Source organism: Hemitrygon akajei, chromosome 1 (genome assembly GCF_048418815.1).
Source record: "Hemitrygon akajei chromosome 1, sHemAka1.3, whole genome shotgun sequence".
NCBI classification, from domain to species: Eukaryota; Metazoa; Chordata; class Chondrichthyes; order Myliobatiformes; family Dasyatidae; genus Hemitrygon; species Hemitrygon akajei.
In genome coordinates, this window is record NC_133124.1 from 32939619 (window position 1) to 32964205 (window position 24587).

A 24587-nucleotide genomic window follows, 5' to 3' on the forward strand; every position below is an offset into this window, starting at 1 on the left:
TCTACTGGAAGCTCATTCCACACAGCTACCACTCTCTGAGTAAAGAAGTTCCCCCTTGTGTTACTCCTAAAATTTTTCACCTTAACTCTCAACTCATGTCCCCTTGTTTGAATCTCCCCTACTCTCAATGGAAAAAGCCTATCCACATCAACTCTATCTATCCCCCTCATAATTTTAAATATCTCTATCAAGTCCCCCCTCAACCTTCTACGCTCCAAAGAATAAAGACTTAACTTGTTCAACCTTTCTCTGTAACTTAGGTGCTGAAACCCAGGTAACATTCTAGTAAATCTTCTCTGTACTCTCTCTATTTTTTCTTTCCTATAATTCGGTGACCAGAACTGTACATAATACCCCAAATTTGGCCTCACCAATACCTTGTACAATTTTAACATTACATCTCAACTCCTATACTCAATGCTCTGATTTATAAAGGCCAGCATACCAAAAGCTTTCTTCACCACCCTATCCACATGAGATTCCACCTTCAGGGAACTATGTACCATTATTCCTAGATAACTCTGTTCTACTGCATTCTTCAATGCCCTACCATTTACCATGTATGTCCTATTTTGATTATTCCTACCAAAATGTAGCACCTCATTAAAATCAGCATTAAACTCTATCTGCCATCTTTCAGTCCACTCTTCTAACTGGCCTAAATCTCTCTGCAAGCTTTGAAAACTTACTTTATTATTCACAACGCCACCGGCCTCCAACCTGACAAACAGTTATCCACCACTACTCTCTGGCATCTCCCATCCAGCCACTGTTGAATCCATTTTCCTACTTCAATATTAATACCTAATGATTGAACCTTCCTAACTAACCTTCCGTGCGGAACCTTGTCAAAGGCCTTACTGAAGTCCATATAGACAACATCCACTGCTTTACCCTCATCAACTTTCCTCGTAACCTCTTCAAAAAATTCAATAAGATTTGTCAAACATGACCTTCTACGCACAAATCCATGTTGACTGTTCCTAATCAGACCCTGCCTATCCAGATAATTATATATACCATTTCTAAGAATACTTTCCATTAATTTACCCACCACTGATGTCAAACTTACAGGCCAATAATTGCTAGGTTTACTCTTAGAAACCTTTTTAAACAATGGAACCACATGAGCAATATGCCAATCCTCTGGCACCTTCCCTGTTTCTAATGACATTTGAAATATTTCTGTCAGAGCTCCTGCTATTTCTACACTAACTTCCTTCAAGGTCCTAGGGGACATCCTGTCAGGACCCGGAGATTTATCCACTTTTATATTCTTTAAAAGCACCGGTACTTCCTCGTCTTTAATCATCATAGTTTCCATAACTACCCTGCTTGTTTCCCTTGCCTTACACAATTCAATATCCTTCTCCTTAGTGAATACCGAAGAAAAGAATTTGTTTAAAATCTCCCCATCTCTTTTGGCTCCACACACAGCTGTCCACTCTGATTCTCTGAGTGACCAATTTTATCACTCACTATCCTTTTACTATTAATATAACTGTAGAAACCCTTTGGATTTATTTTCACCTTACTTGCCAAAGCAACCTCATATCTTCTTTTAGCTTTTCTAATTTCTTTCTTAAGATTCTTTTTACATTCTTTATATTCCTCAAGCACCTCATTTACTCCATGCTGCCTATATTTATTGTAGATCTCTCTCTTTTTCTGAACCAAGTTTCCAATATCCCTTGAAAACCATGGCTCTCTCAAACATTTAACCTTTCCTTTCAACCTAACAGGAACATAAAGATTCTGTACCCTCAAAATGTCACCTTTAAATGACCTCCATTTCTCTATTACATCCTTCCCATAAAACAAAATGTCCCAATCCACTCCTCCTAAATCCTTTCAATTCTCCTCAAAGTTAGCCTTTTCCCAATCAAAAATCTCAACCCTGGGTCCAGACCTATCCTTCTCCATAATTGTATTGAAACTAATGGCATTGTGATCACTGGAACCGAAGCGCTTCCCAACACATACCTCTGTCACCTGACCTATCTCATTCCCTAACAGGAGATCCAACACTGCCCCTTCTCTAGTTGGTACCTCTATGTATTGCTGCAAAAAACTATCCTGCACACATTTTACAAACTCCAAACCATCCAGCCCTTTTACAGAATGGGCTTCCCCGTCTATGTGTGGAAAATTAAAATCTCCCACAATCACAACCTTGTGCTTACTACAAATATCTGCTATCATCTTACAAATTTACTCCTCCAATTCTCACTCCCCATTAGGTGGTCTATAATACACCCCTATAAGTGTTACTACACCTTTCCCATCCCTCAATTCCACCCAAATCACCTCCCTAGATGAGCCCTCTAATCTATCCTGCCAAATTATGAGGGGGATAGATAGATAGATAGAGTTGATGTGGATAGGCTTTTTCCATTGAGAGTAGGGGAGATTCAAATAAGAAGACATGAATTGAGAGTTAAGGGGAAAAAGTTTAGGAGTAACACGAGGGGGAACTTCTTTACTCAGAGAGTGGTAGCTGTGTGGAACAAGCTTCCAGTAGAAGTGGTAGAGGCAGGTTCGATATTGTCATTTGAAGTAAAATTGGATAGCTATATGGACAGGAAAGGAATGGAGGGTTATGGGCTGAGTGCAGGTCAGTGGGATTAGGTGAGAGTAAGCATTTAGCATGGACTAGAAGGGCCGAGATGGCCTGTTTTCGTGCTGTAATTGTTATATGTTTATATGGTTATAAAGCACCGCTGTAATATCTTCTCTGACAAGCAATGCAGCACCTCCTCCTCTTGCCCCTCCGATTCTATCACACCTGAAGCAACGAAATCCAAGAATATTTAGTTGCCATTCACACCCCTCCTGCAACCATGTTTCACTAATAGCTACAACATCATATTTCCAGGTATCAATCCATGCTTTAAGCTCATCCACCTTTCTTTCAATGCTCCTAGCATTAAAATAAATGCACTTAAGAAATTCTCCACCTCTTACTTTCTGTTTGTCCCTAACAGTACAAACAACTTTACTATCTTCTTTTCCTTCCTTCTCCCCTATATCTTCGGTCTGAGCGCTCCCCTTCTCTATCACCTGCCTATCCTCCCTCACACACTGTCTACAAGCTTTCTCTATTTGTGAACTAACCTCCTCTTTCCTAGTTTCTTTAATTTGGTTCCCACCCCCCAACCATTCTAGTTTAAAGTCTCCCCGGTAGCCTTAGCAAATCTCCCCACCGGGATATTGGTCCCCCTAGGATTCAAGTGCAACCCGTCCTTTTGGTCTTACAAATATATCATTAGCAATAAAGTTCTTCATAACCTTCTGAAATATTTGTGAAGGGGCACTGCACAAGTCTTCTTCTTCAAAATCTGGCATCCTTAATACTCTAAGTTTATTATTCCATTCCGTTTACTCCCTCACATATCTAACTTTCTTTGTTTTTATTTACAAATTTCTATTTTTCCCTGTTGCTTTAGTAATGTGTGATAATCATATTGTGTTACCTTGTAAAATGTATCACTTTCTGTAAGGATCTATTCCATTCATTTTAAGGGTCTTTTGGACATATGCATGACAGAATCCTCAGATGACAAGAAAAGTATAGACTACTCAGTAAGTGAACATTTTATCGGAATCTAGAATTGCCCATGTTTTAATGATGATATAGCTTTAACGGTTTAATTCTACTATGCAGATTGAATATAACTTCAAATACCTACAATGTCCACTTAAGTATAGAAAACTTGTGAAGGAGGACACGCAGATGGAATATCCACCCCTAGCAACTTTAAATGTAAGTACATTTTTAATATTTAGCAGTTGATTGAAATATTCAGTGGGTTTCCCTTTATATTGTCTAAATGGATTCCAGAAACACTTTCTAAATTACTCTACAGGTCAAAATCCTTTGGAATTAAAAGAAAAATAGCAATGATGGGTTAAAAGAGCTGCAAACTCACAGACAAGAAAACATTCTGGATTTATGGGATCTGAATGTTATAATTGCTAGTGGGCTGCCACAGGGATCTGTGTTAATATTATTACTGAGAAAGTGGTTCAATCCCTAGTAAATTGTATTTAGCTTAGTCATGTGTAGCATTGTGGTCTGGACAAACATTATGCATACTTGACATAGTTGACATAGATCAAAGCTGAAAGTATTTGAGGAAGGAAAGGGCCTTCCCCTTACAGTTTAAGATCATAAGATGATAAGAAATAGGAGCAGAATTAGGCCATTTGGGCCATTGAGTCTTCTCTGCCATTTCATTATGGCTAATCCATTTTCCCTCTTGGCCCCAGTCTCCTATCTTCTCCCTGTATCCCTTCATGCACTGACCAATCAAGAATCTATGCCTCCACAGCCGCCAGTGGCAACGAATTTCACAGATTCTCTCGCTAAGGAAATTCCTCCTCAAGTCCGTTCTATTCTGAGGCTGTGTCCTCTGGTCCGAGACTCTCCACATCCAGTCTATCAAGACCTTTTACCATTCAATACGTTTCAATTAGGTCACCACTCATTCTTCTGAATTCTAGTGAATACAAGCACAGAGCCATCAAATGCTCTTCATATGACAAGCCATTCAATCCTAGAATCATTTTAGTGAAACTCCTTTGAACCCTCTCCAGTGTCAGCTCATCCCTTCTAAGAGCAGGGGCCCTAAACTGCTCACAATACTTGAAGTGAGGCCTCACCAGGGCTTTATGAATTCTCAACATTACATCCTTGCTTTTATATTCTAGTCCTCTTGAAATGAATGTTAACATTGCATTTGCCTTCCTCACCACTGACTCAACCTGCAAATTATCCTTTAGGGAATTATGCACAAGTCCCTTTTCACCTCAGATTTTCGAATTTTCTGTCCATTTAGAAAATAGTCTACTCTTTCATTTATTCTATCAAAGTGCATGACCATACACATCCTGACTCTATATTCCAATTAGCTCAATTTCTTTTATGCTCACTTTAACTGACAAAACGAAGCAACTTCACAAACTCTCACAGACCACGGCGACACTGTGATTTCAGTCTCAGGCTGACGTGAGAGCATCCTTCAGGACAGTGATCCCATGGAAAGCATGTGGCTCAGATGGCGTACCTGGACAAGTACTGAAGACCCATGCTAATCAACTGAGTGTTCAGTGATAACTTTAACATCTTGCTTTGGCAGTCTGCGGTATCCTCCTGCTTCAAGCAGGCTTCAGTTATATCAGGCAGTCCTGGCGAAGGGTCTCGGCCCGAAACATTGACTGCACTCTTTTCCATAGATGCTCCCTGGCCTGCTGAGTTTCTGCAGCATCTTCAGTGTGTTGCTTCTGTTGAGCGAGTTCCTAAGAATGTAGTAACCTGGCTCAATGACTATTGTCCAGTAGCACTTACAGTACATCCACCATGATGAAGTGCTTTGAGAGGATGGAGAGGAAACAGATTAACTCTTGCCTGAGGAGCAACTCAGCTCCACCCCCATTTGCCTACTATCACAAGAAGTCAACAGCAGATGCCATTTCATTGGACTCAACCCTGGAACATCTGGACAGTGAAGAGGTATACAACAAAATGCTCTTCATTAACTACACTTTCACATTTAATACCATTATCCCCTCAAAGCTAATCAATAATCTCAGAGACCCAGGCTTCAATACCTCCTTGTGCAACTGGATCCTCAATTTCCACACTTGCAGATGCTTGTCAGTTTGGATTGGCAACATCCTGTCCATGATCACCATCAGCACAAGTGCATTGCAAGGCCCGGGCTTGCTTTTCATTTATGACTGTGAGGCAAAGCACAGCTCCAATGTTATATTTAAGTTTGCTAACGACACCACTGTCATTGGCCAAATTAAAGATGGTGATGAATCAACATAGAGGAGGGTGGATTGCAAATCTGGCTGAGCAGTGAACAACCTCTCACTCAATGTCAGCAAAACTAAAGAGCTGATTATTAACTTCAACAGGATGAAAACAGATGTCCATGTGCCAATCCTCACCAGGAGATCAGAGGTGGAGAGGGTAGGCAACTTCAAATTCCCTGGCATTTTCCTTTCAGATTTTATCATCTGTCCTGGGTCCAGCATGTAAATACAATTACAAAGGTAGCACAGCAGCTCCTCCACTTACTTAGAAGTTTGCGAAGATTCGGTATCTCATCTAAAACTTTGGCAAGCTTCTATAGATGTGCAGTACAGAGCATACTGATGGGTTGCATCATGGCCTGGTATGGAAACACCAATACCCTTGAATGGAAAAGCCTACAAAAAGTAATGGATACAGCGCAGTCCATCATGGGTAAAGCTCTCTGTACCATTGAGCACACCTATAAGGAGTGACATCACAAGAAAGCATCATCCATCATCGAGGACCCCCACCAGCCAGGCCATGCTCTCTTCTTACTGCTGTCATCATCATCAGGACCCACACCACCAGGTTCAGGAACAGTTACTGCCCCTCAACCACCAGGCTCTTGAACTAGTGGGGATAACTTCACTCAACCTCACTTGTTCCCACAACCTATGGACTCACTTTCAATGACTCTTCATCTCCTGTTCTCAATATTTATGTATTTATTATTTCTTTTGTACCTACATAGTTTTGTTGCTTTTCCACATTGTTTGTTTGTCTGTTCTGTTGCGTACGATCTTTTATTGACTCTATCGTGTTTCTGCGTATGCACACCAGAAGATGAATCTCAGTACATGGTGACAGTATGTTCTTTGATAATAAATTTACACTGAATCTTCTCCTGTCGGATATGGGACTTCAGGGTACCCAACAGTCTCCTTGATGACTACATCTGGCGGATGCGTACCCAATTGCAGCTTCTGACTGACAAGGTCAAGGAACCGGAGCTGGAGTTGGATGTACTCAGGTGGAAAACCTCATCGATGAGACACTTACTGAGGTGGTCAGACCCAGAGTGCAGGCATCAGAGAGTAGATGGGTGACCACCAGGAGAAGTGAAGAGAGTAAACAGTCAGTGCAGGTTTACCCTGTGGTCATTCCCCTCAACACACATGTACCCCTTTGGATTCTGCCTATCAGGACACAGCAGTAGCAGCCAGGCAAGTTGTACTGTGGCTATCTCTGAGACTCAGCAGGGAAGGGTAAAGTCAGGCAGATAATTAGGAGGATAGACAAGAAATTCAGCGGCCAAGAGTAAGATGACAGGATGGTGTGTTGCCTCCCAGGAGCTAGGGTCCAGGATGTCTTAGGGCCGTTACAGAAGGTTCTCAAGAGGGGAGGATGAGTAGCCAGAGGTTGTGGTACAAATTGGCACAAGTGACATAGGTAGAAAAGGGGAAGAGGTCTTGCACTGTGAGAATAGGGAGTTACAGAAAAGGCTGAAGAGCAGGACAGATTACTCCCAGTACCATGTGTTCATCAGGGCAGGAATAATAATAGTACAGATGAATGACAGGCTGAGGAAATGGTGCAGGGAACAGGATTTCAGATTTCTGCATCATAGGGATTTCTTCAGAGGAAAGTGTAACTTATACACAAAGGACGGGTTACACCTGAACTCTAGGGGGGTCCAATATCCTTGTGGAGAGGTTTGCATTAATATTTGGGGGCGGGGAGTACAATAATTTGGCAGGGGAATGGGAACTGGAGTAATAAGGCTGAGGATGGGGTAGTTGTTACACAAGTCAATGCAGTGTGTAGCGAGACTTTGAGGAAGGACAGGCAGATAATAGGGCAAAATTGCAGTCAGTGGGATGAGATGAAGTGTAACGGGGGACAAAATAGAAAAGGATGATGAATACACAACAGAAGGTTTTATATCTGAATGCATGTAGTATATAGAATAAGGTAGATGATCTTGCAGCATAGTTAGGGAATTGCCAATCATTATGTTGTGGGCATCTCTGAGTTGTGGCTGAAAGAAGATCATAGTTGGGAGCTTAACATCCAAAGGTACACCTTGTATCAAAAGGACAGAGGGGGTGGGTGACTCTGTTGGTAAAAAAACTGAAATCAAAACCTTAGAAAGAGGTGACACAGGATAGGAAAATGTAGAATCCTTGTGGGTAGAGTTAAGAGCCTGCAAGGTTATAAGCATGCCTCTGAACAGTAGCTAGGACATGGTGAGATAGAAAAGGCATGTAATAAGGGCAATGTTACTACAGTCATAGGGGATCTTCATACGCAGGTAGATTGGGAAAATCAGGTTGGTGATGGATCCCAAGCGGGAATTTGTAGAATGCCTGCAAGATTGTTTTTTTAGTGCAGCTTGTGGTTGAGCCTACAAGGGGAAAGGCTATTCTGGATTGGGTGTTGTGTAATTTGATTTGATTAGGGAGTTTAAGGTAAAGGAACCCTTTCAATACAGTAAATATAATATGATAGAATTCAACCTGCAGTCTGAGAGGAAGAAGAAAAAGTCAGATGTATCAGTATTATAGTTAAGAAAAGGGAATTACAGAGGCATGGCAAAGGAGCTGGCAAAAGTTGATTGGAAGGGAACACCAGCAGGGATGATGGCGGGGCAGCAATGGCTGGAGTTTCTTGGGGCAATTTGGAAGGTGCAGGAAAGATACATCCAAAAGGTGAAGAAATACTCTAAAGGGAGGATAAGGCAACCATGGCTGACAAAGGAAGTCAAACACAGTATAAAAGCAAAAGAGAGGGCATATAATATAGCAAAAATTAGTGGGAAGTTGGAGGATTAGGAAGCATTTAAAAACCAACAGTAGGTAACTGAAAAAGCCATAAGGAGAGACAAGATGAAATATGAAGGCAAGCTAGGCAACAACATAAAAGAAGATACCAAAAGTTTTTATCAGATATATAAAGAGTAATAGAGAGGCCAGGGTGGATATTGGACCACTTTAAAATTATGCTGGAGAGGCAGTATTAAAGGACAAAAAATAGTGGGCAAGCTGAATAAGTATTCAGGTTGCTGGATTAATTGGTCTTTGTAAATTGTCCTGCGATTCCCCCCTTGTCCCGTTACGCCAGTGGCGTTTAGGGCATCAATGAAAGTCCTCCATCTGACGGTGTTCATGGCTTCCTTCATCTTGTTAGTAGCTTCCTCTCAGTTTACTGTCAGTCATACAAGCCCTGGGTAAAGAGTCAGGAATACTGTCGCACACAGATGTAGAATTGCTCATTGCTGTTTCTGTAACAGTTTTGTTTGACCAGTCAGGATTGTTAGCCCCGAGCTGAAACCCCAAATACAGAGGATCAGTGGGCCCACTCTTGGTCTGGCTCCTACCCTATGACCTGTTTGGCATGGGTGACCCTCCAAGAGCCAAAGCATGAAGCCCTGACTCCAGCCGGCATAGCTCTCCGAGTCATTGAGGCACACAAGCCTCCAAACCATGACAATGTTATGGTCCTCTTGGAGGTGTCCCGTGATTAGGCTAGGATTAAAAATCAGGCGATTCGTGGGTGGTGGGGCTAAGGGGGGTGCAAAGGGGCCCACTCCATGCTGTATCACAATAAATAATAAATAATTTAAAAGAATGTCATCTCACAAAGGCAAAGCTGCACTCTTCATGTTCATAATGGAGGAAGATTTGCAACAGCAGTGTTCCAAATCCCAGAACCCTAACAAGTACAAAAAGGGCAATGTGAAGTTCAATGAGAAAGTGAGCTGTGGGGAAGACACAAAATGTCTGCATAATGAGTGACACCACAAAATGCTGGATGAACTCAGCAGGTCAGGCAGCATCTATGGAAAGGAATAAAGAGTCAGCATTTTGGTCCAAGACACTTCATCAGGACCAAGCAAGCTAACTGAAACATCTAGGGTGTGGTAAACAGAACAGATTTTATCTGCCAAATCAATAATAAATTTAATTTATTATTTATTGAGATACAGTATGGAATAGGCCTTTCCGGCCCTTCAAGCCACGCCACCCAGCAACCCCCGATTTAATCCTATTTACAATGAACATTTAACCTACCAACCGGTACCTCTTTGGACTGTGGGAGGAAACCAGAGCACTTGGAGGAAACACAGTCACAGGGAGAACATACAAACTGCTTACTGGCAGCAGTGGGAATTGAACCGCAGTCACCTGTCCTGTAAAGCGTTGTGCTAACCACTATGCTACATGCCGCCCCAATAAGGACTTAATATCTTATACAAGTCTGTAGTGTATTCTAAGGCAAAGTGTTCTTAAATCTTAGTGGATAACTGTTTCACCTCTTTGTTATACACAAATGCACATTTTGCATGCTACTCTTTATTTTAAAATTGATTCTGAGCTTTTCTTTTAGGCTATGATATATTACAATCAAGTTGACCTTTTGAATCATCCTGTCTGTGAAGAGTTTCTGAAAATGAAATGGTATGCATTTGGTTGGATTAAGCTAACAGGTTGTCTACATGTCCTGATATAATCTGCATATTCAAATCGTAATTGAAACTTAATACTATCATGCTACAGTAAATTATACACCTATTTTTGATGCACTTAATGCACTTTTTGATTTACCATATTCACGTAAATATAATGGCATGCTGAAATCTTTCATTTTTGCATTTGTGAGTAAGGTTCTATGTTTGGGAAGAACAAATTTCCCCAGGTTCATGCTAAGAACAGAAAAAAAAGATCAATTGAAATTTAAACCTCTGAGAAGACTGCAAAGAATGTCAAGTCCTAAAGTCTTGAAAGAAATATTAATGGTTAGATTTTTGTCTGAGTTTATTAAGTTTAGATATATACTTTTTTACTTCATTTATTTACTTCAAAATAAATTTCAAACTATTACTTCAAAACCTGATGTAAAAGGTAAGAAAGAGAATGAAATAAAAAACGAAATGAACTTTAAGCCAAATAAAAGAAAGGATCTTTTTATTGAAAAGTGATAAATGATTAGAATATATCCCTATCTAGGTTACTGGATATTAAAACTTTGAGGATGTTCGTAATAAAATTTGACGGTACTATTTAATATAGAGATTATGAATGCTTTGCAATGAGTTTTACAGCCATTTAAGTGCATTTGAAATATTATCACCTCAGTAATGCTGGAAATTCATTAGCAAATTTTGCACAAAACAAGGTCCAAAGATGAGAAAATCAAAGAAACATCAAGTAATTTGTGTTAATGGTGTTGCTTAGGGGTGAAATGGTTGGGCCAGAATAAAGGGAAAGCTTCTTTGTTCCCTGGGCAGAAAGAATTTAGAATCAAAATCAGGTTTATTATCACCAACATGTGATGTAAAATTTGTTAACTTAGCAGCAGCAGTTCAATGCAATACATAATCTAGCATAGAGAAAAAAAAATAAATAAAATAAAACATAATAATAAATAAACAAATAAATCAATTACGTATATTGAATAGATTTTTACAAATATGCAAAAACAGAAATACTGTATATTAATAAAAGTGAGGTAGTGCCCAAAGATTCAATGTCCATTTAGGAATCAGATGGCAGAGGGGAAGAAGTGGTTCCTGAATCACTGAGTGTGTGCCTTCAGACTTCTGTACCTCCTACCTGATGGTAACAGTGAGAAAAGGGCATGCCCTGGGTGCTGAAGGTCCTTAATGATGGACACTGCCTTCCTGAGACACCGCTCCCTAAAGATGTCCTGAGTACTTTGTAGGCTAGTGCCCAAGATGGAGCTGACTAGATTTACAACCTTCCGCAGCTTCTTTCGGTCCTGTTCAGTAGCCCCTCCATACCAAACAGTGATGCAGCCTGACAGAATGCTCTCCATGGTACATCTATAGAAGTTTTTGAGTGTAATGTCACATCCAAATGACAGGAAGAACTAAATTTAATGATCTCCAGAAGATGGGTGTTGACCTCACAATGCACTATTAAAACTCACTCAACACACACAAAATGCTGGTGGAACACAGCAGGCCAGGCAGCATCTATAAGGAGAAGCACTGTTGACGTTTCAGGCCGAGACCCTTCGTCAGGACTAACCAAAAGGAAAGATAGTAAGAGATTTGAAAGTAGTGGGGGGAGGGGGAAAATGCAAAATGATAGGAGAAGACCGGAGGGGGTGGGATGAAGCTAAGAGCTGGAAAGGTGATTGGCGAAAGTGATACAGAGCTGGAGAAGAGAAAGGATCATGGGACGGGAGGCCTTGGGAGAAAGAAAGGGGGAGGGGGGGGAGCACCAGAGGGAGATGGAGAACAGGCAGAGTGATGGGTAGAGAGAGAGAGAAAAAACAAACAACTAAATATGTCAGGGATAGGGTAAGAAGGGGAGGAGGGGCATTAACGGAAGTTAGAGAAGTCAATGTTCATGCCATCAAGTTGGAGGCTACCCAGCTGGTATATAAGGTGTTGTTCCTCCAACCTGAGTGTGGATTCATTTTGACAATAGAGGAGGCCATGGATAGACATATCAGAATGGGAATGGGACGTGGAATTAAAATGTGTGGCCACTGGGAGATCCTGCTTTCTCTGGTGGACGAGCGTAGGTGTTCAGTGAAACGGTCTCCCAGTCTACGTCAGGTCTCACCAATATATAAAAGGCCACACCGGGAGCACCGGACGCAGTATACCACACCAGCTGACTCACAGGTGAAGTATCACCTCACCTGGAAGGACTGTCTGGGGCCCTGAATGGTGGTGAGGGAAGAAGTGTAAGGGCAGATGTAGCACTTGTTCCGTTTACAAGGATAAGTGCCAGGAGGGAGATTGGTGGGAAGGGATGGGGGGGGACGAGTGGACAAGGGAGTCGCGTAGGGAGTGATCCCTGCGGAAAGCAGAAAGAGGAGGGGAGGGAAAGATGTGCTTGGTAGTGGGATCCCGTTGGAGGTGGAGGACGTTACGGAGAATTATATGTTGGACCTGGAGGCTGGTGGGGTGGTAGGTGAGGACAAGGGGAACCCTATCCTGAGTGTGGTAGCGGGCGGATGGGGTGAGGGCAGATTTGCGGGAAATGGGAAAGATGCGTTTGAGAGCAGAGTTGATAGTGGAAAAAGGGAAGCCCCTTTGTTTAAAAAAGGAAGACATCTCCTTAGTCCTGGATAGAAAAACCTCATCCTGAGAGCAGATGCGGTGGAGATGGAGGAATTGTGAGAAGGGAATAGCATTTTTGCAAGAGACAGGGTGGGAAGAGGAATAGTCCAGGTAGCTGTGAGAGTCTGTAGGCTTATAGTAGATATCAGTAGATAAGCCATCTCCAGAGATGGAGACAGAAAGATCAAGAAAGGGGAGGGAGGTGTCAGAAATGGACCAGGTAAATTTGAGGGCAGGGTGAAAGTTGGAGGTGATGCACCATCAATAACTCACTCTGTGACGTAAAGGCGAGATATCGGCTTTTATTGACTGGAAGAAGGAACAAGCAGTGAGTGACTACTATACTACATCCTGGAGACAGAGAGGCCGGGCTCAGACCTCCTTCACCTTTATACAGGGGTCTGTGGGAGGAGCCACAGGAGCAGTCATCAGGGGGCGTGTCCAGACAGGTATATGTAGTTCACCACAGGAGGCAAAGTTAATGAAGTCAACGAGCTCAGTATGCGTGCAGGAGGCAGCACCAATGCAGTTGTCGATGTAGCGAAGGAAAAGAGGGAGACGGATACCCGTATAGACTTGGAACATGGACTGTTCCACAAAGCCAACAAAAAGGCAGGCATAACTGGGACCCATGCGGGTGCTCATGGCTACACCCTTGGTTTGGTGGAAGTGGGAGGAGCCAAAGGAGAAATTATTGAGAGTAAGAACTAATTCCGCTAGACAAAGCAGAGTGGTGGTAGAGGGGAATTGGTTAGGTCTGGAATCCAAAAAGAAGCGGAGAGCTTTGAGACCGTCCTGGTGGGGGATGGAGGTATATAGGGACTGGACGTCCATGGTGAAAATAAGATGGTGGGGGCCAGGGAACTTAAAATCGTTGAAAAAATTCAAAGCGTGAGAAGTGTCATGAACATAGGTGGGAAGAGATTGAACAAGGGGGGATAAGACAGTGTCAAGGTATGCAGAAATGAGTTTGGTGGGGCAGGAGCAAGCTGAGACAATAGGTCTACCTGGACAGGCAGGTTTGTGGATCTTGGGTAGGAGGTAGAAACAGGAAGTGCGGGGTGTGGGAACTATGAGGTTGGTGGCAGTGAATGGGAGATCCCTAGAGCTGATAAGGTTGGTGATGGTATAGGAGACAGTGGCCTGGTGCTCCTTAGTGGGGTCATGATCAAGGGGTAAATAAGAGGAGGTATCAGAGAGTTGTCGCTGTGCCTCTGCCAGGTAGAGGTCAGTACGCCAGACAACAACAGCTCCCCCCTTATCTGCAGGTTTTATAGTGAGGTTGGGATTGGTGCGGAGGGAGCAGAGAGCAGAGCGTTCGGAAGGAGTTCCACCAGCATTTTGTGTGTTGTCGTCTGAATTTCCAGCATCTGCAGATTTCCTCATGTTTGCTATTAAAACTCATTCATTTCTTTTAGTGTGGGGAGCATGACTTGCTGAGTGCATCTGGGGGTAATCCTTGTCACTACACAGAAGATGGGAATGCACATGTGTGGGGTAATATAGCTGAGGCTCAAGTACAGAATGTGGAAAGGGACAAGGAGCTAGGGAGACTTCAGGTCCTTGATTAGTAAGGGCATCAAAAGTTATGGGAGAAGGCATGACAGTGGGATTGACAGGAAAAACAGATCAGTCATGGCTGAATGGTGGAGCAAACTCAGCAGGCTGAATTGTCTAATTCTGTACTGATACGGTATAGAGTCCATATTTTGACTCTGTACAAACTTCCGGAGACTGCTAGTGGAGACCACTATAGAGTACAGTCAGAGAGTGGTTATTCTGCCTGTACTGATCTGGAGATACAGAACTGAATATCCCCAAGGCTGTTGGGGAACTTAAACTCAAATAAAAATAATCGGGATGGTTTAATTAGTATTTGCAACTATATAGCTATTGAGTTATGTTAAAATCCACCAGATTCACATTTTTCAGGGAAGATAATTTGCCATCCAAACTATTTCTGTTCCTTTGTGACTCCAGACCTATCCCTGTGGTTGACTCTTTGCTGTCTCTGCGTGCAGCATTCAATGATAACAACAGAACTAAATAAAGGTGATTCAATTAAATATAGAAATTAATTTGAGATGAGTACGTCAGGGGGCAGGTGATGGTTTGCAACCATGGCAGTTGATGGAAACCACAACAAGACCCGCTGTAGATCAGAAAACTTGGAGTTGATGTGCTGGAATCAGCAACTCCATACTGACTGCATCAGAGAGTAGGAAAGCTTTCTAGATAGTAAACTGAACAAGGTGCCACACTTGAGGCTGCTTAAAAAGTTAAGAGCCCATTGTATTACAAGAAAGACACCAGCATGCATAGAGCAGTGGCTGATTGCCAGGAAGCAAAGAGTGGGAATAAAGGGAGCCATTTTGGGTTGGCTGCCAGTGAGTAGTGGTCTTCCGCAGGGGTTTGTGTTGGGACTGCTTCTTTTTAATTTATGATGGAGTTGATGGCTTTGTGGCTAAATTTGCAGATGATATGAAGATGAGTGGAGGGACAGATAATTTTGAGGAAGTAGAGAGGCTTTTCAAACATCAGAGGCACAGAGGGTTTTGGGAATCCTTGTTCAAGACTCCCAGAGGGTTAATCTACAGGTTGAGTCTGTGGTAAAGAAGGGAAATGTAATGTTGGCATTTATTTCAAGGGTAATAGAATATAAAAGCAAGGAGAATATGCTGAGCCTTTACAGGACACTAATCAGGCCTTACTTAGAGTATTGTCAACAGTTTTGGGCCGCATACCTCGGAAAGGATGTATTGTCATTGGAGAGAGTCCAGATGAGATTCACGAGGATGATTCCATGAATGAAGTGGTTAAAATATGAGGAGTGTTTGGCAGCTTTGGGCCTGTAATCACTGGAATTAAAAAGGATGTGGGGGGATCTCATTGAAACCTACTGAATGTTGACTAGATAGGGTGAATATGGAGAGGATGTTTTCTATGGTGGGGTACCCAGAACTAGAGGGCACAGCCTCAAATCGAGGGGCAACCTTTTAGAAAGGAGGTAAGGAGGATTTCTTTTAGCCAAAGAATGGTGAATCTGTGGAATGCTCTGCCACAGACTACAGTGGAGAACAAGTCCTTTGGTATATTTCAGGTGGAAGTTGATAGTTTCCTGATCAGTCAGGGCATCAAAGGATATGGTGAGAAGACAGGTGAATGGGATCCAGGATCAGCCATGATAGAATGGTGGAGCAGACTCAATGGGTTGAATGGTGTAATTCTGCTCCTATGTCTTATGGTTTTATGGGTACAGAAGGGGAATGGGCAAAGAAGTGGAAGATGGAATACAATATCAGGAAATTTATGGTCATGCACTTAGGTAGAAGAAATAAAAGGGTAGACTATTTTCTAAATGGAGAGAGAATTCAAAAATCTGAGATGCAAAGGGACTTGGGAGTCCTCGTGCAGGATCCCCTAAAGGTTAACTTGCAGGTTGAGTCAGTGGTGAGGAAGGCAAATGCAATGTTAGCATTTATTTAGGAGAGGTCTAGAATATAAAAGTAAATATGTAATGTTGAGGGTTTATAAGGCATTGGTGAGGTGCCACTTGGAGTATTGTGAGCAGTTTTGGACCCCTTATCTAAGAAAGGATGTGCTGGCATTGTAGAGGGTTCAAAGAAGGGTTCACGGGTTTGAAAGGCCCGTCATATGAGGAGCATTTGATGTATCTTGGCCTATACTTATTCAAATTCAGTAGAATAAGAGAATACTTCATTGAAACCTATCGAATGTTGAGAGGCCTTGAGAGGGTAGATGGGGAGAGGATATTTCTTACGGTGGGGAGTCTAAGACCAGGGCACACAGCCTCAGAGGGACATTCATTTAGACCAAAGACATGAAGGAATTTCTTTAGCCTGAGTAGTGAATGTCCACAGACAGCTATGGAGGCCGAGTTATTGGGTTTCTGTGAGGCAGAGGTTGAAAGGTTCTTGATTAGTCAGGGCATGAAGGGATATTGGAAGAAGGCAGGAGAATGAGGCTAAGAGAGAAGTGAATCAGCCAGGGTGAAATGGTGAAACAGACTCGATGGGCAAAATGTCCTAATTCTACTCCGGTATCTTATGGCCTTCTAGTCTTATAATCCAAATTAGGAAGCAGTTACACTCCTTAAATGAGAAACCATAAACATGGTCATTCAGGAGAGGAGGGCTGTTTTGCCAAGTGTGAGGCTGGTGTGGAGTCAGTCATACTGGCAGCAGCTACATTCTTGTTCTAAAGGGACAGGGTTCTTTCTGTCTGCGTGGAGGAGAGTGGAGGCTGCAAGGCTGATGAGAAAACCAATCAAAGCACTGTGGACTGAGAACCATTCAAGCTGGGGAAATGAACAGTAGTGCAGTGGTTGAAAGGAAACTACACATTTTGGGGGATTGATACTGTTTTCTACACCTGTCAGGTTGTATCCTGAAAGAGGTGTTGCTTGCTGGGAGCCGGAACTCTATCCTCTGGAGAGAAACCTGGCTTGGGAAGTTCCATGGTCCAAATGGGAACCAAAGACGTAGGGAGGATAAAGAAGGTATCACAAGGTGGGGGCAAGGATGCTGGGTGAGGACCCATAAGCAGGACACAAACACATCCTTCTTAGGTTCAATAAAATAGCGTTTATTACTCGCTACACAGAGAACCGGGAAATCAAGGAGGACAAAGAGGAACACGAATCTCCGACTAGGAGACTAGGGACTTGGATCGCCGCAGACTTTGGACTTGGAAACTGGGAACTTGGATCGTCACGGCCATGACTGGGACCCTGAGGACTGGGACCGCCGCAGACCTTGGACCTGGAGAGTGGGAACTTGGACCGCCGCGGACCTTGGACTTTGGAACTTAAATCGCTGCAGCCAGAACATGGACACCATGGATCGCTGCGGCCAGAACGTGGACATCATGGATCGCCGCAGCCAGAACATGGACACCATGGATCGCCGTGGCCAGAACGTGGACATCAATCACAGGACAGGAATGTTGAGCCAGGACACCGCCTTCAACTCAGGCACTGAGCCGGGACTCTTCTTCGAGGGGTAGACACGGACACTGGGCATGAACGTCGAGTCAGGACTCCGCCTTCAACTCACCCCTGGCAGTTTGACCTTGCCCAGACCCACTCTGGTGAAGGAAGGCGAATGGCCGGCACTCCGATACAGGCTAGATCACTCCAGCTTGTGGTAGCAACGGGGACTTGCTAATGCTTCCTAACACTCTCGCCCCGAACGGCTAAAGCCAGGGGCTTATAAGCTGCCGGTTCGGGTCAAGAGTAGATTACCCTAATGGCCAAGATCAAGGGACACGTGAAACGGAATTAGAAGGGAACAAGGAGTCAATGGTCTGGATCATAACGCAACCTAACTAAATTTAAAGGGGAACTGATCCGGACCATGACAGAAGGACATCATTACTGAAAGTATAAATAAAAGCAGAACTACAGGTGTAATAACTTCTGGACTATGACCTGATCCATGTGGAAATTGGAGATGAGTAACCAAAATTAGAGAACTGTATCAGTAACTCAGACACTGATTTGGGAGAAATGGGAAAGTGGTGTTAACTACTGAGGAAAGGGTAAACTATTATGTTGGGAAAGGCTTTACTTGATACAGGTTGGGATCAAAATTCCAGGAAATTGCATGACTGGGACTCTAAATAAGCCATTGAATCATTGAGTGGGCAAGGGGTAAGGTTCTGGTGAGGCAAGATAAAGAAAAAATGATAATGCAGGGTAACGTAATCATGATAGCTGCAATTAAAGTCAGAATGGCTTTAATGGCAGAATGGCTGAGAAGAATGGCTAAAAGACCAACTGAAAGCTTTATTTAAATCTAAACAGAAACAATATTTGTAAAAAGGTAGGTGAATGAATGTTATAAACAGAAGTATATGGGAACCACCTGATAACTATTATGGAGATAAATCTTCAAAGTAGCCAAGCAAGAAGAGTAAATATTCCAGGATACGCAACTTGCGAAGAGACAGATAAATGGAAGGTGTGGAGGTGTAGCCCTGATAATAAGGAGAAGACAAAGATAGTAGAGAGAGAGAGAAACTTAACACAGAAAAGCCGTGTGTGGGTAGAGTTGTGAAACAGTAAGGGATGGGAAACACTGGTGTTCATAAATCCCAAATTAAAGTGGAAATGTGGGGGCATTAAGAATCTCGATGCTTGTTTAATAATCATCATATTTCTCTTAATTTTATTTGCCTAGTTTACAAATCATAGCATAAATCCATGGAGTGTGTGTGATCAACAGGATAAGGAGCCAGTGAAGAAAAGACTATTTTAGACTTTTTATGATCCAATGAGAAACTGCTGATTGCTGATTTAATAGTTAAATAGCCTTGAAGAATTGGATCGTAACATGATAGAATTTTATATAAAAAAGTGAAAGTTATTCAGTTCAATCTGAAACAGAGTGTTAAATCAACACAAAATTAATGATGAATATCCCATGGTAGATTGGGAGACTATTTTAAGAGGTATGATAGAAATGAGCAGTGGTGAGCAATTAAAGGAATAATACAAACAGTTAAGAAAAGTAATCTTAACTGTAGCTATCAAGAAAAATAGAGATAGTATTAGTTTGAAGGAAAAGGCTTTCAAGATTGCCATAAAAGCAGGAAGCCTGATGATTGGGAAAGGATAAGCAAAGAGCAAGCAGAATAGTAAATGGTCTGACAAGAAGCAGAAAATAGATGATACAAATTTCTGTAGATCTGTATAAAGGAAAGGAATGGCTAAAGTTCCTTACAGAAACTGGGAAAATGTTATAATGGAAATGAGAGTAAAATTTAACAAGTATTTTTTATCCAGATTTCATGCGAGAAGATGCAGAAAACCTTCCTGAAATAGTGGAGTGAATAAGGAGCTGAAAGAAATTTACTATGTTATGGTCAGTAGGAAAGGAAAGTTGAGAGACATCCTGTCCCTCCTGAAGTTGTTCACCAATGTCATCAGCTGAATGAGTTGTTTGCAGATGGTTTGGGTAGAAAGGTAATATCTAAGTTGGCCACTTCCTTCTTTGCTCCTTCTCTTGTTTTGCTTTGGTTATACCCGGTGTCAGGAGTTGTACTATTGTTATGGCAAGGTTGTGTACAAAATAGCAGTTCACCACAAATCCGAACACTTGCAGACTGAAGACTATAGTGGTCCTCCAGGGTGGGATCATTGTTTCAGAATATCAGAGTTTGCCTCTATCATATTTAATGAAGCAGCATGGCGTTCATCGTCTGCGTGTCACTCCTGAGTTGCACAACACAACTTTGAAACATATTATCTGTGGGCGGCACGTTGCCTGCAGCCACTCAATGGGTGGTTGATGTAGCTCAAATGCGGATGGTGCAATGGACCTTTGTACAAGTGCTGCCAGTTTATCGGGCACTGCTATCCATTTTGTGCTGCATCTGATCACACACCGGCTCCTCGCTGAGGAAGTGTGAGACATTTAGTTGTAGTACGTATGTCGGCGTGTCCATCTGGAAAGTAGCAGGTGTACTCTGTGCACACTGTGCAGAGAAACAGTGGCACCCTGCACCCATGCAGAAACCTGGAGCCGGCACAGGGCCACAGACACAGGCTGCTTCTCCTCTCTGGCAAGGTACAATGAAATTCGTATGTTTCTCTTGGCCTGGCATACCTCAGTGATCTTCCATCTGGAATGGTGCATGTTAAACTGAGGTTTATAAGCATCACCAAGTCCAACTGCTGAGAATCCTGGAACATGTATCGATCCTTAAATACTTTCGTAAGCTTCCATTAGGTTGGATCTGTATTCTTTGGAGCTTATAGGAATGAGAGGTGATCTTTCTTAGAAGATGTAAGATCCCAAGAGGACGTGACAGAAAGGCAAAGTAGATACAGTACTGTGCCAACATCTTAGTCACATATACAGTACACGTAAGACTTGTGCACGGTACTGTGTTTGTCAATGTGAAGTGGAGAATGAATTTGTAAATCTGTCTGGACCAAAGGATGTTGGGAATGGTGATGGTGGAGCACCGCAGGGAAAGTGTGGGACAGGTGGGGCAGGTGTGGGAAGGAATTCTGGGGCAGGGGTTGGCACAGGTGTAGACACACCCACCCATGAGACATCAGGCAAGGTCATTTAATTCCAAGCAATTAGTTTATTGATCATGACAGATTGTCTCTGTGGTGCTTCCTGCTCCCTCCCCTCCCCCTTCCCCTTTTCCCAACCATGACTCCCTCTCTCTGCCCCCTTCCCACTCTCAGTCCACAATAGAGACCCATATCAAGATTAGGCTTATCATCACTCACATATGTCATGAAATTTGTTTATGTTGTGGCAGAAGTACAGTGCCATCATAAAATTACTACAATACTATGCAGAAGTCTTAGGCACCCTACCTATAGATATGTGCCAAAGACTTTTGCACAGTACTGTAGAATACTGGAACAGGCCTTTCGGCCCACAATGTCTGTGCTGGCCATAAAGTCAATCCAAACTAATCCTATCTGCAAAATTGAGATATTAAGATATCTTCACTATCAGGAAGATTTCAAAGGGACATAGTTACTATAAGTTACAGGTGGGGTTGGGGGGGGGGTTCTGTCAGTTAAAACTGGGGGGCACAGGAATTTCCTCTTGCAGAGGGTACAGAATCTGTGAAATTCCAGAGCATTATTAAGATTTGAGCATTGAAGATAATTAAGGGGGGGGGGGCTGATAATTTTTTGAAGGATCAGGTAATGAGGATATGGAAATTGGCAATAAAGAGGATTCAAGACTGGGGAGGAACAGCCATGATATTATTAAAATCTGGGACAGGGTTGAAGGGTCAGATGGCCTACTCCTGCTCCCTTTCCTTGTATTTCTGTGTTAAGGAACTCCGCAAAGTGTAACTCTCAAATTTATTTCATTCTGACGCTCTATCTTGAGCTGCAGTCAGTGTGGAAGTGCCCATCTAAAGTACAGTATCACAGCAAAGCGCTGTTAGCTAATTTACTTTGTAATTCTTTTAGCTGTAAATCAGTAGTGGTGCAAGCTGTGAAATATGCGAAGCCACCGGAGAGACTGGCTATCCCTCTGCTGAGTGATCCGTGAAATAATTTAACGCATGGCTAAGGATGAATTAAATTGCATCACAGTTAAATTAGGTACAAAACAAAGTAGAAATACAGGATGGGATTTAAAGAAAAAGAAATGTACTTGAAAGAGAAAATTAAGAACTGAATATAAATGAAATACTATTGATCATTTTTAATATTCTTAAAAATTTGAAGGAATCTGATTCCACTGTCTGAATCATTCTGATGCTGAAAGATTGCCATTGGACAACGAAGGACCACATTGTTAAAATAAAATGTTTGCACTGGTAATTACTGTGGGCAAGTTTAATAGAAAATCTATATGCAACTCCTGCATATTCTTAAAAATAATGTCAGGGTAAAGGTGAGCTGCAATTTGTGTAAGACAAATAATAAAAAAGTAAATAAAACCCAGCAAGTTTTGAACATCTTCTCCTCTTACAAAATCTGCTGACAGGTTGGAACCTTGTGTTGTTAACAAGCAACCCACACAAAAAGTGCTGGAGGAACTCAGCAGGCCAGGCAGCATCTATGGAAAGGAGTACAGTCGATGTTTCGGGCTGAGAAACATTCGTTCTTCGTCCTTCGCTTTCTCCCGAAACTTCGGTTGTACATTTTTTTCATAGATGCTGCCTGGCCTGCTGAGTTCCTCCAGCATTTTGTGTGTGTTGCTTTGATTTCCAGCATCTGCAGACTTTCTCTTGTTTGTTGTCTACAAACCATTTTTTCTCAAGTTCCATTGCACCCAAGTCTATTGATTGCACCAGCATCCAGAAAAGCTGAATGTGTTCTTTTTCAATTCTAAGTGACAAAAAATTAATTATAATTAATGACAAAACAATTTGTAAGCATCATAGTTTAGTTTTACTTTCACTTACAAAAACATATTACCTAACATAACATGAAAATATGTATATGGGAGGGTAAATACGTTTCTACATTTATGTTAATTTTGATATTTGCAGAAGTCTAAATCTATTTCTATTTTACTAGGCGAGTGTATGGACTTAGGGCACATGTTTTTAACATGGCTCTCTTTTCATTACTACTGCTACCAATAACATACATCATCGTTGTTTCACGGCCCTTTGCTTTCGCCAATGAAACGCAGAATGCCCTCAACTCTATGGAAACACTGGAAATGTTCGACAAGAAAAATCAGGTCTGATCACTGTATGGCTATTCTTTGGTTCAAGATAGGAATTGGGTTTGGCTTCATTTTGTTAGGCTCTGATGTGCCAGAAATATTTGCACTCTCTTGAATATTATTTGTAATTTCTTCAGTATCACTTTGATTTCATTGTTTCTCCTGGTTTAGTATCATCTGCAATTTCGGACACTTTGCATTAACTCTCCAAATCCATTTAGTTAGGAAACAACCCTAGTTATGAAAAATGTGGGGAGTCCACAGAAAATGAGTGAAGGTATCAAACAAGTATGTTCTCCTCATGACTGCATGGGTTTCCTCTGGGTGCTCCGGTTTTCTCCCATGGTCCAAAGACTGGTTGGTTATTGTAAATTGCCCCAAGATTAGGCTAGGGTTAAATTTGGGTTTGCTGGGCGGTGCAGCTTGAAGGGCCGGAAATGCTGGAAGGACCTCAATCGATAAATAAATAATCTAGCCTAGTTTTCTGAACACCTTGCCAGACTGATTCAATGAGACACTGGGACTCCTTTCTACTTGCCTGCCTGGGTTGGACCCAATGTCAATCCTGGGTACAGAGTCACAAATGAAAGAGGGCACTCTCTCAGCTGGCCAGTTGCAGCTTTATTATGGGGCTTGCTTTTATGAAAGCACATGTTTTTGTAGCATTCCTGGAATGGAGGATAATTCGGGAGTTCTCAAGCCAATCTGGCTGGATTACATATAAAACTCTTTCTATTCCTGTTGTGCGTCTCTTCTAAAGGCAGGAAGAATTAATCATAATCCCAATATAAATAGGTTGAAACTCGGTCTTTTGATGGCTCTGGGTCTGTACTTGCTGGTGTTTAGAAGAATGGGGGGAAATCCCAATGAAACCCATCAAATTTGAAAGACCTCAATAGAGTGAATGTGGAAAGGGTATTTTCTGTAGTGGAGGAGTCTAGGAACAGAGGGCATAGCCTCAGAACAGAAGGATGTCTTTTTAGGACAGAGAGGAAGAGGGTTTTCTTTAGCCAGAGGGTGGTGAATCTATGGAATTCATTGCCGTGGATGGCTGTGAAGGCCAAGTCATTGAGTATACTTAAAGCTGAGGTTGATGGGTTCTTGATTACTAAAGGTGTCAAAGATTACAGGAGAAGGCTGGAGACTGGGGCTGAGAGGAATGATGAATCAGCCATGATGGAATGTTGCAGCAGACTCGATGGGTTAAGTGGCCTAATTCTGCTCCTGTATCTTATTCCCAGGTTATGCAAATTTTATGCCAAAAGTGGAATGATTTTAATGTTTTACTTGTGTGAGATAGAACACTGATATAACATTAACTTGTTGTCCATTTTGAACTATTGTTCCTTCCACAGGAATTTTCATTCCATAGAATATGCACAATAATTGTATTTGCCATGTGCATCCTGGGTATATGCAAGGAAATGTTCCAAATTTTGCAACAGGTAATCCGTGCACAAAATTTAAATTTTGTTACATATATACCCGAAACTGAGAAAGGTTG

General features: G+C 42.2%; 1 protein-coding gene across 4 annotated transcripts in view; it reads left to right on the top strand.

Annotated features, from left to right (window-relative positions):
• Nucleotides 1-24587, top strand: part of LOC140725297 (transient receptor potential cation channel subfamily A member 1-like) — a 119726-nt gene that overhangs the window by 75026 nt on the left and 20113 nt on the right. For all 4 annotated transcript variants that reach the window (XM_073040594.1, XM_073040620.1, XM_073040603.1 and 1 more), the window contains 5 exons: nt 3523-3582; nt 3665-3763; nt 10190-10260; nt 22930-23098; nt 24439-24528. In XM_073040594.1, coding sequence (XP_072896695.1) covers nt 3523-3582; nt 3665-3763; nt 10190-10260; nt 22930-23098; nt 24439-24528 — 489 coding nt within the window. The remainder of the gene's footprint in view (nt 1-3522; nt 3583-3664; nt 3764-10189; nt 10261-22929; nt 23099-24438; nt 24529-24587) is intronic.